Consider the following 19091-nt stretch of genomic DNA (forward strand, 5'->3'; position numbering starts at 1 on the left):
CAGAGTTATACTAAATAATGTACATTAGACTCAGGGGGTGTCACTTGATCTCAGAACAGAGGGGAATGCAAGAGTTTGGCCTCTAAATAGAAAATGTATTGCTCTATTTTAACACTTCTCTTTCAAGGATCTAAAAGAGCTTTACAGGTATTAATGAATTCAGCCTCAAATCCTCCATAATACACGTTATCCCCATTTTACAGATGAGGGGACTGTGTACAGCAAGATGAGACTTACCCAATGTACCACAACCTAGAGCAGAATCCAGACCCCCCTCACCCCGTCCCCTGCACTGGCCATCACGAACCCAGCACTTCTCAACCCATGAGGTGTGATCCAAAACCGGGTGAACCCAGGGCTGGCTGCTTTCCCCAGTGCCACAACAGAAGGGCTGCAAATACGATTCTAAAGGACTGGATCCTCAACTCCAAATATTTTGCTTCAGCCACAGATGAAGGCAGCTGACTAGTCCCTGGCTAAACACCTCCAGCCCTCTTAACACAGATGGGAGGAGACTATAACTTGCTTTGGGTCAAAGCAAAATAAATGCCACTACACATCAGGCAGCCGGAGACTGTGTGGATGCTCATGCAGAGCTTTCAGCCTTCGTATCCGGGCAGGAGAGGTCAGCTAAGAGACACTGAACGTGCCTAACAGAATCTGCTTAGAGCTTTTACACATACAGCAGTGGAGTGGCCTGCCAGTTAGCACAGTCCCAGCACAAAGAGGGCAGTCCGACAAGCATTGCAGTGCATCATCGCTTAAGAACCAAGGCAAGACTGACACAAACCAGGGTGGTTATGTCGAGCACGAACTATGTCCCAAGCAGCTCCAGAATGAAGCCACCCGGCTCTTCCTCCTGTACAGTAAGCTGGTCCTGTTGTGCAGCAGAGGCTTGTTCTCCACCCTTCCCACCAACGCGGGGAGCTGGCACACTGCACAGTGACCAATACTGACACTACACCGTGACATCTTGATTTACTTACCGCCTCTTGGCCTTGCATTCGGACTCTGAAGAGTTTCACGGGGCGTGAGCCAAGGTACCTGGTTCTGGTATCAGAAAGATCTCCAGTGACTGGATCCAGGACAGTTCGCAGCAGCACACCGTTCTTTCATTTAGGCGAGAGAGAAAACTCACTTAGTTCATGATCACAGAGACAATACTGGCCGAGGCAATTATACTTAATGAGAGAAGGTGCAGTTTTTAACTAATTAGTCTTTTTTTCCCTCTTTCTTTTTTTAAGAACTGAGGCACAAAGCGACTTTCCCGAAGTCACAAGGGAAGTCTATGGTAGAACTGGTCATTGACCCCAGATTCCAAGTGCAGTGCCTTACAGTTCCTCTCACCCAAACCCTCTTCCCTAATGATCAAAGAGTTACAGTCTGGCAACAAACAAGATGCCCAAGTAAAGATCCTGGGCTAGACTATTTAGAAGAGTCCGGTAATTTTTACCCCACGTAGGACTTATCAAAACAACATTTCTATCACACCATCACCTAGCTCTGCTCATACAAAAGACTGGACAACAGGGAGATTACTGGAGCAGACCCTGGGGTGACATGCATGCTGCACCCGGGCTCTGCCCTCAAGGCGCTCTCTGCACAGCTGCCCAAGAACATTGCATGGAGGGAATAGTTTCTTTATAATCATCCTCTTCTCAAAAGGGAGCCAAAGCATAAAAATGCATGATTAGTGCTAGGCAACGTCTCAAAGAATTTGCTTTCTTTTGATCAATGGGGGTAATTCACTTAAAATCTAATTACATATGGGGACTTGCTTAACAGCTGGAGCAACTGGGGTATTCCAGACAGGCCCATATGCAAAGGGGAATTAACTGCATGACTCAGACGTTATATCCTGACAGGGGATGTCCACATGGAAAGTCTCAGGATGCTGCAATGGACAATATAATGAGCATTTAATAAAGTCTTTCAGGCTGAATGTCTCTCGGAAGGCCTTGTAGGAACCAGGCAAGTACGCCTCACCTGTAATCCAATGTTCAGGTACAGGAAGCCAATGGAGCCCCTCTCGCCCAGCTCATCCTGTTTTTCTGCCCCACCCATCTCCACGATACACAGTGATTCTGGCTGTGCAGGGAGGGCCTGCATACTCAAGGGCTGTAAGCAATCCTGTAAGAGACAGAAAGGGACACGAACATGCAATTACCACAAGAGATCCAGCTTTCTATCTAAGGAGCCTAAAGGTCACCTTTCAAAATTTGTAAAGAACAGTGTTCAATTCACATAGGAAACCCTAAGAGATTTATTTATGGTTTCTTAGTGCACAAGAGTTTTGGATCCATCTGCCTCACCTCCTGGCTTTCCCCAAATGTTGTTGCATTTGCACTTGAGCAGTCTGGCAAAATGGGTAGTGGTCCTGAACTTAACTGCTGAGCACTCTAGCAAGAGGCTGGTGGCCTAATGTAAGCAGTCAGAAGTGTCAGAAAAAGTTAGCAATCAGTTCAGGCACAAAAACTATGGGTCTAATATTTACTGGGGCTGTCAAGCGATTAAAAAAATGTATCGCGATTAATAGCACTGCTAAACAATAACAGAATATCATTTATTTAAATATTTTTGGATGTTGTCTACATTTTCAAATATATTGATTTAAATTACCACACAGAATACAAAGTGCACAGTGCTCACTTCATATTTAGTTTTGATTACAAATATTTGCACTGTAAAAAAACAGAAGAAATAGTATTTTTCAATTTACCTCATACAGGTACTGTAGTGAAATCCCTGTCATGAAAGTTGAACTTACACATGTAGAATTATGTACAAAAATAGCTGCACTCAAAAACAAAACAATGTAAAACTTTAGCGCCTACAAGTCCACTCAGTCCTGCTTCTTGTTCAGCCAATCGCTAAGACAGACGAGTTTGTTTACATTTACAGGAGATAATGCTGCCCCCTTCTTGTTTACAATGTCACCTGAAAGTGAGGACAGGCGTTCACATGGCATTGTTGTAGCTAGTGTCGCAAGATATTTACGTGCCAGATGCACTAAATATTCTTATGTCCCTTCATGTGTCAACCACCATTCCAAAGGACATGCTTCCACGCCGATGATGGGTTCTGTTCAACAACGATCCAATGCAGTGTGGAGCAATGCAGGTTCATTTTCATCATCTGAGTCAGATGCCACCAGCAGAAGGTTGATTTTTTTGGTGGTGGTGGTGGTTCGGGTTCTGTAGTTTCCGCATTGGAATGTTGCTCTTTTAAGACATCTGAAAGCATTTTCAACACCTCGTCCCTCTCAGATTTTGGAAGGCACTTCAGATTCTTAAACCTTAAATTGAGTGTTGTCACTATCGTGAGAAATCTCACATTGGTACCTTCTTTGCGTTTTGTCAAATCTGCAGTAAAAGTGTTTTTGAAAAGAACATGTGCTGGGCCATCATCTGAGACTGTCATAAAATTAAATATATGGCAGAATGCGGGTAACACAGAGCTGGAGACATACAATTCTCCCCCAAGGAATTCATTCACAAATTTCATTAAAGCTTGATTTTTTTCAACGAGCATCATCAGCGTGGAAGCATGTCCTCTGGAATGATGGTTGAAGCATGAAGGGGCATACAAATCTTTAGCATATCTGGCATGTAAATACCTTGCAATGCCTGCTACAAAAGTGCCACGTGAATGCCTGTTCTCACGTTCAGCTGACATTGTAAATAAGAAGCAGGCAGCATTATCTACTGCCAATGTAAACAAACCTCTTTGTCTGAGCGATTGGCTGAACAAGAAGTAGGACTGAGTGGATTTGTAGGCTCTAAAGTTTTACATTGTTTTGTTTTTGAGTGCAGTTATGTAACAAAAAAAATTCTACATTGGTAAGTTGTACTTTCATGATAAAGAGATCGCACTACAGTATTTGTATGAGATGAACTGAAAAATACTATTTCTTTTGTTGTTCACTTTTACAGTGCAAATATTTGTAATAAAAATAATATAAAATACACTTTGTATTCTGTGTTGTAATTGAAATCAATATATTTGAAAATATAGAAAAACACCCAACAACATTTAATAAATTTCAGTTGGTATTCTACTGTTTAGCAGTGCAATTAAAACTGTGATTAATCGCTATTAATCTTTTTGAGTTAATCTCATGAGTTAACTGCGATTGACAGCCCTAATATTTACCATGAAAAGGTAACGCAAAACCAAGCCTATTTTAACTATCCATTAAAAAAAGGCTCTCTTTGCCTCAGGTAAATGGATTAGTAGAAGTCTGCAAGGGGACCATCAGCAACCATGCTTGAGAAACCAGTCTGTGCCTACTGGAAACTGAGAGTTTATGATGGAGGCAGGGTGTAGCCTCCTATGCCTTTAGACCAGGGGTGGCCAACCTGAGCCTGAGAAGGAGCCAGAATTTACCAATGTACATTGCCAAAGAGCCACAGTAATATGTCAGCAGCCCTCCATCAGCTCCACCCCCACTCCCAGTGCCTCCCACCCACTGGCAGCCCCACCCATCAGCGCCTCCCCCTCCCTCCCGATCAGCTGTTTTGTGGCGTGCAGGAGGCTTGGGGGGGGGAGGGCACGGGTAGGCTCAGAAGAGGTGGCGGGAAGGGGTGGAGTGGGGGCAGGGCCTGTGGCAGAGCCAGGGGTTGAGCAGTGAGCACCCCCCGGCACATTGGAAAGTTGGCACCTGTAGCTCCAGCCCCGGAGTCGGTGTCTATACAAGGAACCGCATATTAACTTCTGAAGAGCCGCATGTGGCTCCGGAGCCACAGGTTGGCCACCCCTGCTTTAGACCCTACTGATTGTGGACATCAAGGGGTAGCTGTGATGGGGGAGTCTGCCAAGGGTTCAAAATCAAACACTGCACTCAGTCCTGATTCAGCAGGGGGACAAAACACACTCAATTTTACTCATTCCCCATCACTGGCTCAAAACTCTGGTTTGTATTGGACCATCAAACTTTGCTTGTAAAGGAAATTCTGGAACTCACAGGAAGAGCGTTCACAGGCTGCACTATGTTTAGCTGAAGAAACAGACTGTTCTAATTACAAGGGTGCAGTAGCAAAGAATGACAAACTTTAATTTTACAGACTTCTATGTCTGCAGAGTGTTGGTGCCGTACCACTGATGGGCAACATTCCCAAAGAACCCCAAAGCAGAAGCAAACTCCCCAAACGTCCAATCCTGAGCTCCATTCTGTAGCTGCTCCCACTAGATTCAACAGCAGCTCTCTGGGTGGAGTGGCTTGAGAATCAGGCCCAAAGTAAACAGAGTAAGGAGTTTACTAAAGGCACATCACAAGTGTCTTCCCTAAAGGCACACCACAAGTTTTACCCTCAGAGCTAGGGTGGGCGACAGCAGTGCAGCTGGGAGCATCCCAGCATCGGTAAACAGACACGTGTTAGCTCGGCTCGGGCTAGTGTCTAAATACAGCAGCGTGGCTGCAGCGGCACGGGCGGTGGCTCGGGCTAGCTGTCCAAATATGTACCCAGAGAGCCTGGTGGGATTGTCCTCAGGTGGCTAGCCCAAGCTGCCATGGCCATACTGTTATTTTTAAGCGCTAACTCAAGCGTGTGCACGTCTACCTGTGCTGGGGGATTACACCACCCAGCTGCTGTGCAGACACACCCTAATCTTAATTTCACAGAATGCCTGGATAAACCTAGGACCATTGGTACATCCAAATCGGAGGCAGAAGAAAATATAGCAACACTATTGTACTGTCTGCAACGGATGACTATATGGAAGGTATCTTGGTATTGGTTCGATAACACGACACAATCCCAACTGAAGCATTCATGTAATAAGGACATGGCAGCACAGGAAGCAAACAAAGCTGTTCTAAAACATCTGCTCTAGGAATTATTTGGGGAAAGTTCTCTGGCCTGTGTACTACATGAGGCCAGACTAGATGATCACAATGGTTCTTTCTGGTCTTAAGACTCTACAAAAGCTCTAAAGCCTAAGTGTCTGAAGACTTCAGACCAGTTGCAAGGAGCAAAGAACAAGCACAAAGAAAAAAGCAGATCTCAGGATGTGCTCACCGAAGGGTCAAGGGAAATAATTCTGACAGTGTTGTCCACCAACCCAACGGCAAGAAAGCGGGAACGTTGCTCCCCAGGAGGAACGTTGGCCAAGCTCATGCACACCACATCGGCCGACATCTCCTTCCTCTCCGTGTATTCATTCAGCTGTCCTGACTGAGAAGAAAGGCACAAAAGGATTATCAACTAGGCAATGGGCAAACTAGGTCAGACACAACCACCCACCTCAACCTTCAACCATTGCTCAAGACAAGGCTCTGGATTTCAAATTTAGTTCACATAACACTGGAAGCACCAGAACACAAGACAGAACTAAGAGAAAGCACATAATTTTGAGCCTGAGCTCCAGACTTGGGGGGTTGGGTTGCTCCATCCAAAACAAGCCTTTGAAGATTTGTCCATTTGTATTATCTCATCCAATGACATTCTACGGGCTTTATGGAGTCCCGCCCAGGGCCCATTCTAAAAGGCCACTTCCCTACTGAATCCTACTCTGAGGACACGTCAGAGGTTCAATCCTCACTGAGGCTGTAACCCAGCCTCAGGTCTCTACATCAAAACTCTCTGCAGTTTTAAATCCACGTACTGGGTCCATCTCAAAGTAGACTAATTCTCCTCCAGTCAGTGCTATCACCACTTGTCTCTGGTTCACAGCACACTTTACGATGGTTTTCTTTCCTGGTGTCTTCCATTCATTAACCCTTTTGTCTGCTCGGATGTGCCGGATGCCGTCTGGATAAACCTAAAGCAGAAAAATAAAACAGAAATAAAATACAACTTACCCACCCATTACGGGACCCAGTTCCCTTGTTTTTCTGACACAGGAGCTCCAGTGGCTCTAGACAGTGTCCAGTACCAGAGGTCATTCTAGGCAATTCTCGACCTATTGATTATACAATACACAGACTTGTACAACAAAGCAACCTACAAGCTGGAGACTTCTCTCCAGTGGGCTCATTGCAGGGACCCTCTGAAAACCTCTGTGGGCACAGGACTGGGAGCCTGTCACCCCTGAGTTTTAACCAGCTCTGGAGGAACTTGGGACAACAGATTCCAGTAGGTCCAATCTTACTGATAAGGCGAACAAGGACAGAAGCCTGGATAACAGGGTCATGTTCCCAGAAGTCCACACTGGCCAAGCTTGTGGAACTTCTGGCAGAGCCTTTTCAGCATGGACATCAGGAGTAGTGAAGAAGCCATGGTCCTGCACCAAGTAGAGAATGGCAGATACAGGTGGACAGGATGTCTGAGGGTAACCTTACCTGTACCAAAGCATCATCCCCCAACAAGGAACAGGACAAAGTGGGGGTGGTACCCAGGAATCCAGAGTCAGTCACTTCCTCTACAGTCTCTCCGATAGACAGCACCAGCGTGGCATTTACGAAGGACACGATAATATAGGCATCAAATTCATCTGGTCAGGAAGAGAGAGAGGGAAAAGGGCTGCTGATTAGATACAAGGTCTCTAAACAAAAGGGAAGAGACTGTCAAATGACTAACAGTTATTCCTCAAAAATATTACAACAGTAGTTCCTTCATCCACTAGCAGCACTATGCAGAAGTTCGTTTCAGGAAACACCACAGAAGAGAATTAGCCAGCACTGTACCTCAGACCCTCTAAGGTTCAAGATCTAGCCAGTGATTCAGGTGATGGCTCAGAATACAAAGTCAGCTTGTGATATGCTGGGTTCTAGAAGACCGTACCACCTACAGCTGCCCTTTAACTGATAAGAAGAGGCAGAAACCTTGAAGTCTATGCTTGCTCCACTCAACTCTGGAAATTTAAGGGCCCAATGCAACTCCCACTGAAGGCACTGGAAAGACTCAGCTTCAGTGGCCCCATCCTAGAGACCTTTACGCACCCAAGCAATTCTGTTGACTTCACCAGGATTACTCACATCAATAAGGGCTTCTAATGGACTTGGGCGGATGGAGTTATTTAGTATTAATGCAAAAGGAAGTTAGAATATAGACAATGTCAGAAGAGCATTGTCTTGGAGGCCCTTATCACTACCCCTAGCTCCAGCCTTGTCCAGGAGTTGCTAAACAACCTTACATTTATGTAGCCATCTTTATGGGCTCTACGGGCGAATGAGTGGTGACTGTTAGGGGCTCTCGATAAACACCTGCCTCTGCTCTCACTAGAACACGGTAGGAATGTTGCATTTAGCCTTCATTGCCAGCCTCTCCCACTGGGTGCAGCTGCAGGCACAGTGCTTTGGAGGTGGAGGAGCTACACCATTCCCAGCCTCTGCTAGTAGGACTCAGAAGAAAAAGCAAGGGAGTACAGGCAGGAGGTTTGGATGGGGAGAAGAGGAAGCTCACATCTGCTCCAGTCCCAGGCTTTCCCAGCACTTGTCATGGTAGGAAACTAACAGGAAGTTTTTAAACAAATGTATTAAATAAAACAAGAAATCTTCCTACAATGAAATACAGCTGGATAAATATAAAACTCATCAACCCCACCGGGGAAATGAAGCCAGGAGCTTTGATGTAGAAACCAGACTGTCCCAGATAAACAACTCAACTCCTCTAGAGTGCTGACACTGCTGGCAGTAAGTTTCATTTCTTACCTATGAAAAATCCGTTTCGCTCAGCACACTGCGAAGTGTTTACAGACCTATTTATCACAGTATGACACAAGAACACTTCGAGAGGGCCAAGAGTTTTCTCTCTGTCCTGATCTTTATCCATTGATCAGTATTTCCCATGATCAGCATGTGAACAGGAGATGGATAAGTAGCAGATCAATTCTTAAACATGCAATAAAATACAGGACATTCTTAGATTTAATTCAGGATGCCAGCAAATGCTGGGCAGTGGCTTACAGGGGCCAGTCCCGAACATGTTGTCAATCTACAGCTAGGCCACATGTTATTTTTGAAGGCCCGACTGGTTAGTTGAAATGGTTCAGCAAGTTGTCACTCCTCTCCCCCATCTGTTCGGACAGACAGGTGTTGCAAAACCTGTTGTATCGCACTTGGGGGAGAAAAGTCTCTTACATACAGCTTAAAATATGCACATTTTACTGACCAATACCCGGCACAGAGACCACAGCTTTGTCATCACCATACTGAAGGTCTTAATAGAACTAAAGCCATCCCATCTTGGGCTGCAAGATTACTAACATCAATTACTAGTCTATTAGGTGACTCTGGCTCTGATCCTGCAATGTGACTCATGGAGGTAGACCCTGCAGATCTCCAGTGCCTTCAGGGAGACTCTGTGTGTGTATAAGTCCCCACTGGGATAGATCACATCGCAGGGCAGACCCTAAGGATGGAATTCTTTGACAGTGAATGGCAATTAAAAGATTAAAATCCTTTTCAGGTATGCAATGGTCTAATAATAGCACTGTTATTGTGATCTTTAAAAGTAGATGTTACTGGTTTTACAGAACCCTCGTTAATATATGCTGGTTACTTCCACTAGAGTGGACACCATCACCTGAAAGCCTTATTCATTCTTAATCACTGGAAACCTAGACCAACTTCCTTCAAAGGAAGTTCCAGAAGCCAGCCATCATTCAGACTGCTGAATAGTTACTGATCTATACAAACACTGTCAAAGGATAAACTGAAACATGCATTTTCAAGAGCAAATTTTGAAAATCCCTGTCACTTTTTAGCCACCTACAGGGCTGTTGCTTTTTGCAAGGGGGCTACCAGTGAGACACATGACTATCTCCCAGCAGCTGTGTGATTAGGAGCAAGACAGAAAGAACTCTGCTCCCATCTGAAAGCAACAGCTGAAAGAGTCCTGTTCGAAATCAAATTCCTGTTTGATCATTATTACTTACTTATAGATTTTTCTGTGTACTGATTTACTCTATAATTTGATGAAGTAACTAGAATCTCACATTATACTGGAGTGTTCAATGAATTCATGTCCCATTACAGATAAAATGTTTTTGCCTGAACTGTTGTATGGCTGTTTATTGTCCCTCCATTGGAACCTTTGAAATAAAGGGCATGATTTAGCAGCATGAAATAAATGAATAAAATGCATTCATCAGGATTCCTGCTTATCAATTTTGCTTTAGACTGTACAGAAGTTAACTGGAACTAGGTTTCTGAGGCACATGGAAAAATACAGTATTAGAATAAAGGGCTTTTTTTTCCCCCCATAAGAAAAATTTCTATTTAACACAGTACAATCCAGTGTAGAGAAAATCCTACTGGCTGGAGTTCTAACTGGAGATGTATTATTCTGAATGTATATATAAAAGGTCAGAGATGCCTACTACTGCTATAATTATCTCAGTTGCCTCCTTTCAAGAACAGGACTAGTAAACAGAGAAAAATATTTTGATATTTCAGAAGAGTCACAGCTGGATTCCATCTCCAGTTTCCAGATAGCATATTTTCTGTAGCTTCATGAATCTGACTTATAAAAAATGGCAGACTTTAGGCACAGTACTTTATACTACGATCTTATACGTTATTAATAAAATATTCTATTTGAGTTTGTCTATTAAAATTCCTTCCTAGCAAACCAATCTGTGCCTTTAATCTAACTTCTACACACTGCCACAAAGCTCAGTATAAACGCTAGAAGGAAGTGGGGAGATCAGCGAGCATGTGAATGGATGAGCACAACAACACAGCACAGCAGTACGCCGATTTTTAGGAGGTGCAGATGGAACAGTAGTAAAAAGGAAGCCCCAGAGAACATGCAATTTCATGGAGACTCTGGGATCAAGTCCCAATACACCACATTTCCCTGGGAAGCCCCACTCATAGGTTAGAGCTCAGGGATATTTCTGTGGTAGGAATTATAGGCTACCTTGTTCTCTGAATCCCTGGACCTTCATATTGATTCAGTTAAAAAGGAGTGTCCAGTTTGCCTCAGGTCTACCTCGCCATTCAAATACATAGATACACTCCCTTATTTACATGGCAACTCCTGTGTCAAAGCAGTCTCTAAATATACACACTCAACGTGCTCATCTTTCACTGGCCTCCTCTTGGGATTTTGCATGGTCAGTTTGGAAGCAAATCCAAGGGGAAAGCCCACCTAACGCAATTATAGGAATGCTTAGCTAGCAATATCCTGGTTTAGATTTAGTGAAAGCTGACAAAGATTTTAAAGTTACAGTCACTACTTGTTCCCAAAGGATCCTGGGAGGGGACGGGGATTCAAAGAGCTGCTTTCTGATCCCCAGCCATACAATGAAGGTTTGGGGCAGACAGTACAAATATAAAGATTTCCAACTGCACAAATACTTCTGGAATTCATTTACTGTAAAGCTCAACATAAAGACTGCATTTCTCTCTGGGTAACCTGCGAGACAGCACAGTAGCCCCTAGCAGTAGGTACACACCTGTGGTGATCAGCACCTCCACCACCAGCCACCTGTGGAAGAGAAAAAGAGGCTTGGTATTGGTAGTGTGTATCACCACGTACCAGCCAGGGTTAGTATTTGCCTTGAAGGCTGCAAACCAGTATGTGCTTGCAGAAACCTCCCAGCATGTGCATGTTGTGGCAGAGAGATTCAATTTGGTACCTGGTCAGAGCCAGATAACAGGCATTACAGACAAACCGAAAGCCCTCAGACAGCGACACTTCTGTACAGTTTCAAGAGGAGATGCACATTTTAAAGGGTGCTGCATTCTCTTTGGTTAAACCCAGTAAAACTAGCTGAAAAGACAAATTGCTGCAATTTGGGGATCAGTTTTATAGACTGCTGAACGAACAATTGTGCCCAAATGTGGCTGCCCTCATCTTTAAAAAAGAAATGCTGCTCATGGAGCCCACAGAGTCCAGCCTTGTTTGCATGGATCAAGAGGAATGATTGTAAACTGGAACCGGCAGTATCTCTGGGCTACAGTTCTGGAGTAAGAGTGGGGGCTGGGGTGGGGTGGGTGGTATTCTGGTCCATTGTATGTAAACGTAGCCATGACCCATAGTCTCCTGACAAGTAGCTAACGTGATCCTCTGGCTGCCCCAGACACGGAAGATGCATTCAAGAGCAGTCAATGTGGTAGGATGAGGCACCAGCTATCCATTACTCTGTGGAGTGTTCGTGCATTCTAGAGACACCTCATTTGCTAGAGCATCCAGTAGCTTGGGTTTGTGGTAGCCAAACTGGAATCTTTCTTGGCTTCCAATTTCTGAGGATGAGCAAGACCGGTATCAACAGCACTCTGGAGACCTGAAATGCTCTATCCTTGACCTGATTATCACTGGGGAGCTTGCAGGCATTTCCTGTTTAGTTCTTTTCATGTTGCTCAACTTAAGCTGTATTCCAAAGTCCTGAAGAGTCAGGGAAATAAACTGGAACCAGTTCCAACAGGAAGTGAATTCCATAGCCAGGGCAGAAGTTCCTAAAGAACGATGAGCCCAATGCAAGAGACATGCCACTCACTAAGGCTGCTTACATGAGAGGCTGTATCCCAGCAGCAGAGTGATGCCTCCATTCCAGCATGCTGGCTCTGCTAGGCACTGCAACACAGAACTCATGTAAGCAGCGCTAGTGAAATCCTCTACAAATAATCTAGAAGGGAGTCTATCAGCACTTGCAATAGCTTCACTTCAGGCCTTCAAAGGGGGTAGTGCTAGCAACCAAGGTATTTCTGAAGAGCTCTAATCTCACCCCAAAGAGGGGGTTGTATTCCTCTGTTTTAATAAAATGAGTCCATTGTTTCAGCTGAATGAAAAACTTATGCTTTGTGCTGCTGTTTGCATCTAGCGCTCCCTTAGCACTGGTCCCCCTGCACACTCTGCTGGGTGTCTGGCTGGGAAATGCTGCCTACCCCAGAGCATTGGCCACCTTTTGCAGATTAGCAGGTGCAGAAGTATTACAAATCAAAGCCTTAGGCAGGTGTATTCTTATCTGCCTTTTTCTGGATATGCCTCCTACTGGCCTACAGAGACAAACCTACTGCAGTTACCACTAAGTGTGTGTAAAACACAACTGTGCACCACACCCCTCTCTCCACCACGAGCAGGTGTGCTGCCATTGACACTAATTAAAGCCAGAACCCCTGGAACTCAGATTGGCTTCATTTGCACCTGGCACTGAGTCCAGCTGCATCCTACTGGGAATGCATACCAGGAGCAGCACGCTGGAGACGGATGCTGCTGCCTACCACACATATTGGATGCTTCCTTTCCAATGAAATGGGAAGAGTAACGATTTTGGGGAAGCCAAAGGTAGTTTCTAGACACGGAGCATGTCTGGGTCTTTACACACACCTTGCACCGTGCAGACAGGGCAGCTGGATCAGAACAGCTAGCTGTTATGGAGAGCATACTGCAGCATTACTTAGCACCCTTTCTGTGCCCTTGGACAATACAGATCGTTTTAGTCTGTGCTTGAGGGAAGGATGATGTACCTTCAATGTGTCTCCTCACAGTCCAAACAGCATTGGGGTTACCAGGCAGCTCTGAGACGGCCATTTCAGACACCTAATAGGAAATAAGAGCAGGGTTCCTTTGAAAACAGGTTCAGATGAACAGATGTTTACCCCAGTCAAACACTGAAGCATTACAGTGACTAGCGGTTAATGGTCTGCACAGCTACCCAGGGCAGTTCTCAGTTCCCACTCTCACTCCCTGGACTAGAAATGTTGTTGAGGCAAAGTCTTCAGCACACCAGACACAGAGAGAAAAGTGACTCATGTCATCTCATGAAGTGATACCGCAGGCTGAGCGGCTTGGTCCATTCATTCTTGGCCAGGACAGTGGCTGTGACCTGGGTTCCACCAGATGGGGAGTTAGGGATCAGAGAAGGACCCAGAGAATCTCTGGGGAAGAATATCAATTCCATACATTGTTTGCATGCTAGGGTAGCTGGGTTGGTCCCAAGATACGGGAGACACAAGGTGGGTATGTTAGTGAGAGAGGCTTTCGAGCTACACAGAGCAATTCTTCAACTCTGCGAAAGGTGCTCAGAGCGTCACAGCTACATACAAGGTGGGAGTTAAGACATGTTGCACCTTACAACACTCTAACCCACTAACTCTCCTTTGTCCTAGGTCTGCAGAGATGTTAATTGCCTACTTCATTTTAAATAGTTGCCGGCAAAAAGCGTTAACCCCTTATGCTTAATAGTCTGTCCCACTTTGTATATAGCTGTGGCACTCTGAGCACCTCTCTCAGACCTAAAGAACGCTACAAAGCTCAAAAGCTTATCTCTCTCACCAGCCGAAGTTGGTCCCCCACCTAGCTTGTCTCTCTTAATTCCATTTGTTCACACGCCTAAAATGATCACATTCAGGGATTACAGGGTAGTAGGTCAATGGAAAACCTATAGGTATCACTCCTGTACACTCCAGCACCACAACCCTCATGACTGGACAACAGGGACTGATTGTAGAGTCTGAAGAAGAAATTACATTTACACAGGGACTTTGGTAGAAAAGGGTAAAAGAACAAAGCCTTTCAAGAGTTGCACCAAGGACAGATTGTTTAATTACAGTGCCATCATGAGCACCCCGCCATAAATTCAAGAAGGGCAACTCCACATTCCTGTTGTGGATTTCTGGAGCTGCCTCTGGGGATCTTACCTCAAGTCCGTGCCTTAGGACCCTCAGAGATGACCGAGGTCCCCGTCCACAGGCCACGTATAACTGGGGTGTATCTTCATTCGCCAGATCCGCTATCTGCACAGAGGAACAGTAGGTCACACAACATGTACAAGGAGACGAACTAAAACCCTCAAACGTTTGCCCTGTAATCTGCTTTCTGAACGAAGTTTCAGTAGTTTAACGTAACTGACGCTGCCACAGAACATCCAGTCTGCTGCAATGGAGAACCACAAAATTTAGGTCAAGTTTGCTGCAGAATACACAAGGCCTTGTCTAACAGTCATGCTAGAGGGCGAGCACTGGGCTGGTGCATTGCACCCCATTTCCAAACACCAGGTACACCTCTACCCCGATATAACGCTGTCCTTGGGAGCCAAAAAAATCTTACTGCGTTATAGGTGAAACCGCATTATATCCAACTTGCTTTGATCCGCCGGAGTGCGCAGCCCCCCCCGGAGCACTGCTTTACCACGTTCTATCGGGGTTGAGGTGTATATATGTACCCCTGATGGAGCTGATGAATGGTAATAACCCTTTCAGCAAACATCCGTATCCTGAGATTTAGCTTTACACCTTGTCATTTTCCCCCAGGGTTCAGGATTTAGCGAATCCACCTTTCTGTCAGTGCTTGCAGCACTGTCACACTCTGGCAAAACCCAGGCAAATAACCAGAGCAAGACTGACATGAGATCATTACTTGTGCTTTTCTTTCTCCATTTTAAGCGGATTCCCTGAAAAGAGTTTCCACTTCTGTAAGGCACCTCAAAGACCAACTGACTTAGCAGCACAATGGATGATACACTGATCTGCTTCTGTGGTTACACAATTGTAATGGCCCTACATCTCCAGAGGGCAGGTTGGTGGGAAAGGGGAGGACCATGTGTTCACAGATGATGACATACCTGACAAAACAAGATAGGAGACAGACTGTCCAGCTCATCCACCAACACCAGGTTCTTGAGTGGTCGTGGCTGGAAAAAGAAAGTGTCTCCTTCCTCCAGGGGCATGGCGGAGGAGAACTCCGGCTCCTCGTCATCGTCTCCCAGATGGGCTATCTGGTACAGGTAACTTCAGACACAAGGCAAGAACAACAGCATAGTCAGAGCAGAGTACAGCTACAGTTCAGCCATGCATTCAGAGTGGGTAAAGGGTGAGTGAGAACTAGTACTGTTTCCACAGAACACTTAGCTATTTCAACTCTCACCTGGAGGGATTGTTTTCTTGGGGAGAGGAAGGAGGGGCAAAGAGTTAGGGGCTATTTTTAAAGCTCTTGCCCGGTTCTGACTTCCTGACTTTATCATTGTTTTTGGCAGAAGACTCTGGACAGCTCAGTGCTCACCCCACTCCTGGCTCCTAGATTTTCCTGTCTCATAGCAGGAAGAGCTAAATGATTAAATCTTTGAAGACCAAGACCGCTGGCTAACACCTGAGTCTGAATGTTTTAGGGAGGAACAAATGCTATTTTCTAGGTGTTCAAAAATCACCTGCTACCCTGTCTTATAAGCTAGAGTATTAAAATAAGCAAGTTTTGCACACATAAGGAAAACAGATCCATAAAGACAGATTGAATTGTTTCTTGTGTTCTTTTTACTCTGGTTTGCTCTGTTCAGAGCTAACAGCTAGACTTTTGTTAGTTGCCTAGAGCTCCACCTGCTGGTTGACTCTACAGGAGCTTGCAAGACATGTTTGGAAACTCAGGTACTAAACTACATGAACGCTAACCCCAAATTTGCATACACAACTCTGGTAACTGTGTGGAAATGCACAGAATTTTGTGTGTGCAACTTAGGATCACTTGTAAAACTCTGGACCAAGAGAGGTTACAGCAAACGAAACTTTGAAACAAAACCTTTAATCGGCCACACAGAGAAACAAAACCTAAATACTCAAGACATCAGAGAACATGCCCCTACATGTTATAACATCTGTAAAGGCTGATCAAAACATGAAACAAAAGTGCTTGACAGCACTTCTACTATGCAAGAATAACTAGTGTCGTTATTGAAAAAGAAAACCAGTCATGGTAAAATGTCGCATTTGCTTCTGAGAGTGGGCCACAAAGATACTAGAGACTATTTCCAAGCTCACATGGTTTGGTCCTTTGACAGGCGTACACTGGTCTAACAAATAGGATTGCCGGGTGTCTGATTTTCGATGGAAAGCCCAGACGAAAAGGGACCCTGGCGACTCCGATAAGCACCACTGACCGGGCCATTAAAAGTCCGGTTGGCGGGGCTGGCAGGCTCCATACCTGGCTCAGTATGGCTGCCGGAAGTGGCGACACGTCCCTCTGGCTCTGAGTCAGAGGGACGGCCAGGGGGCTCCGTGTGCTGGCCCCGCCCTGAGTGCTGGTTCTGCAGCTCCCATTGGATGGGAACCGCGGTCAATGGGAGCTGAAGGGGCAGTGCGCGCACTGCGCAGAGCTGCCTGGCTGCCCCCATGCCTAGGAGCCGAGGGAGATGTCGCTGCTTCCAGGGAGCCCCCCCCAAGGTAAGTGCAGTCTGAAGCCCGCTGCCCGCACCCCCTCCTGCATCCCAACCTCCTGCCCCATCCCAGAGCCTGCACTCCAACCCCCTGCCCCAAACTCCCTCCTGGAGCCCGCATGCCACACCCCTCCGCACCCCAACTCCCTGCCCCAGCCCAGAGCCTCCTCCCACACCCTGAACACATCATTACTAGCCCCACCTTGGAACCTACACCCCGAGTCCAGAGCCCACACTCCCTTCCACAGCTGAACCCCCTGCCTCAGCCTGGAGCCCCCTCCCACACTTCGAACCCCTCGGCTCCACCCCCCGAGCTCAGAGCCCCCTCCTGCATTCCAAACCCCTCATCCCTGGGCCCACCCCAGAGACCACACCCAGCCCTCTGCCCCAGCCCAGTGAACATGAGTGAGGCTGGGGGAGAGCGAGCGACAGAGGGAAGGGGGATGGAATGGGCGGGGACTGGGCCTCGGAGAAGGAGCAGGGAAAGGGTGTTCAGTTTTTGTGTGATTAGAAAGTTGACAAACCTAAACACCAATGAAAGGGAGTTAAGGTAAAAATTCACTACCATGAGCAATGACAAAAACAGTTAATTGATGGACACGTGTCTGATGGTAGCATTTGGTAGCAGCAAAATCTAAACTGATCAGACACCTGCTTAAACAAGCTTCCAATTCCCTTCACTGTCTGCCCAGGCATTTGCTCTTGGCAATATATGTGGAACAGCTTCTCACTTCCTATGCACCAACATCCATCCTTCAAAATCCCCAATTGGTCCAGGAACCCATGGCGCTGGGTGCTCTACAGACAGTCCCTGCCTGTGATCTCTTGGTGTCAACTGGCTGAGGGTATAGAGGGGATGCATAGGGGGTACAGGACCTCCACCCCCCTGGTCTGGTATGTGCAAATTCATTCACCAAAGGGTGGCATGTACGGTGTCTACCAAAAGCCAATAGCTCAGTAGTCATCATCATCATCACTGTGAAATACCTGCAGGGATAATATTTAAGGAGTTTTGTATAGATGCTGGAAATTCTGTTCTTAAGATCTGAGAGTTAGGATAAAGAGGTTCCTTTCAAGCAAGATGAAAGAGACACTTCTCTCTCGGTCTGGCGCTGTGTATGTATGCCTCACAATGCAAATCTATTTGCATACTGAGCCTCCAGGCTAATCAAGATTGCAAAATCTCAAGAGAGGAAAAGCTGCAGGAAAACAAGAACAGTATGGGTGTGTGTGTGCGTGTCTCCTGTCTATAAGTGAAGACAATGGACTTTAGGGGTCTATGTGGGGGTACTAAGGTATGCCTTGGATCCTTCACCAAGGGGACATGCTGCCAACGTGCATGTCTTATGAATGGAGGATCATAGCCAACCAGGGCTGTGAAGCGCTGTGACAAAGACATGGGGTGAGCTAAACTTTATTAGACAGGAAAGTACCTTATTCACTAACTCTAGGTTCCAGAATGCGTGTTGATTTTATTTGATGTGTAACCAATTGTTTCCAATACTTCTACTCCCGTAACCTCTGTTCTTTCTTAAATAAACTTATCCTTCTTTCCGCTATAACAAAATCTAAGTGCTGTGAATTAAGCAGAACAGTCTAAAGTGAAGTTGGGGGGCACTGTTCCTTTGGGAACAGTGGATCTGGTCATTCCATGGGTGTCCAGTGGCCGGACACTCTAGGGAGACGCGCAGAGGGCTCAGGGGTTGGAGTTTGCCTATTGCTAATCTGCCGAGAGACAGTGGAGTCTGTAGGCTGAGAGGAGAGTGATTATGTTGCCTGTGGAAGGTGGAGTCAGGGAGCTGACCCCTGGCATGCACAGACAAGGCTCCCTGGTGCTAAAGGCAGGTGGTAGAGAGAGGCATCACAATCCTGGGTATCCTGGGGTAGCACCACAACACTGCCCCAAAGATCTGACAATCTACGAGCACTTCCACAAAGCCGATCAATACCGAGGAGGTTCTCCAAGATACATGAATGGGCTTAAAAACTGTGGTCAATGCACTTGGACAAGTTAGACCATCAACTTGTTAAGGGAGAGCCCCTGTCTTTTTACACAGCCT

General features: G+C 46.0%; 1 protein-coding gene across 2 annotated transcripts in view; it reads right to left on the reverse strand.

The window, feature by feature from the left end:
• Nucleotides 1-19091, reverse strand: part of SF3B3 (splicing factor 3b subunit 3) — a 56089-nt gene that overhangs the window by 25325 nt on the left and 11673 nt on the right. For both annotated transcript variants that reach the window (XM_054048810.1, XM_054048809.1), the window contains exons 9-16: nucleotides 15451-15616; nucleotides 14528-14623; nucleotides 13355-13427; nucleotides 7280-7431; nucleotides 6604-6759; nucleotides 6018-6173; nucleotides 1987-2130; nucleotides 987-1109 (exon numbers count right to left, since the gene is read on the reverse strand). In XM_054048810.1, coding sequence (XP_053904785.1) covers nucleotides 987-1109; nucleotides 1987-2130; nucleotides 6018-6173; nucleotides 6604-6759; nucleotides 7280-7431; nucleotides 13355-13427; nucleotides 14528-14623; nucleotides 15451-15616 — 1066 coding nt within the window. The remainder of the gene's footprint in view (nucleotides 1-986; nucleotides 1110-1986; nucleotides 2131-6017; nucleotides 6174-6603; nucleotides 6760-7279; nucleotides 7432-13354; nucleotides 13428-14527; nucleotides 14624-15450; nucleotides 15617-19091) is intronic.

This window comes from Malaclemys terrapin, chromosome 14, assembly GCF_027887155.1.
Source record: "Malaclemys terrapin pileata isolate rMalTer1 chromosome 14, rMalTer1.hap1, whole genome shotgun sequence".
In the NCBI taxonomy this organism is placed as follows: Eukaryota; Metazoa; Chordata; order Testudines; family Emydidae; genus Malaclemys; species Malaclemys terrapin.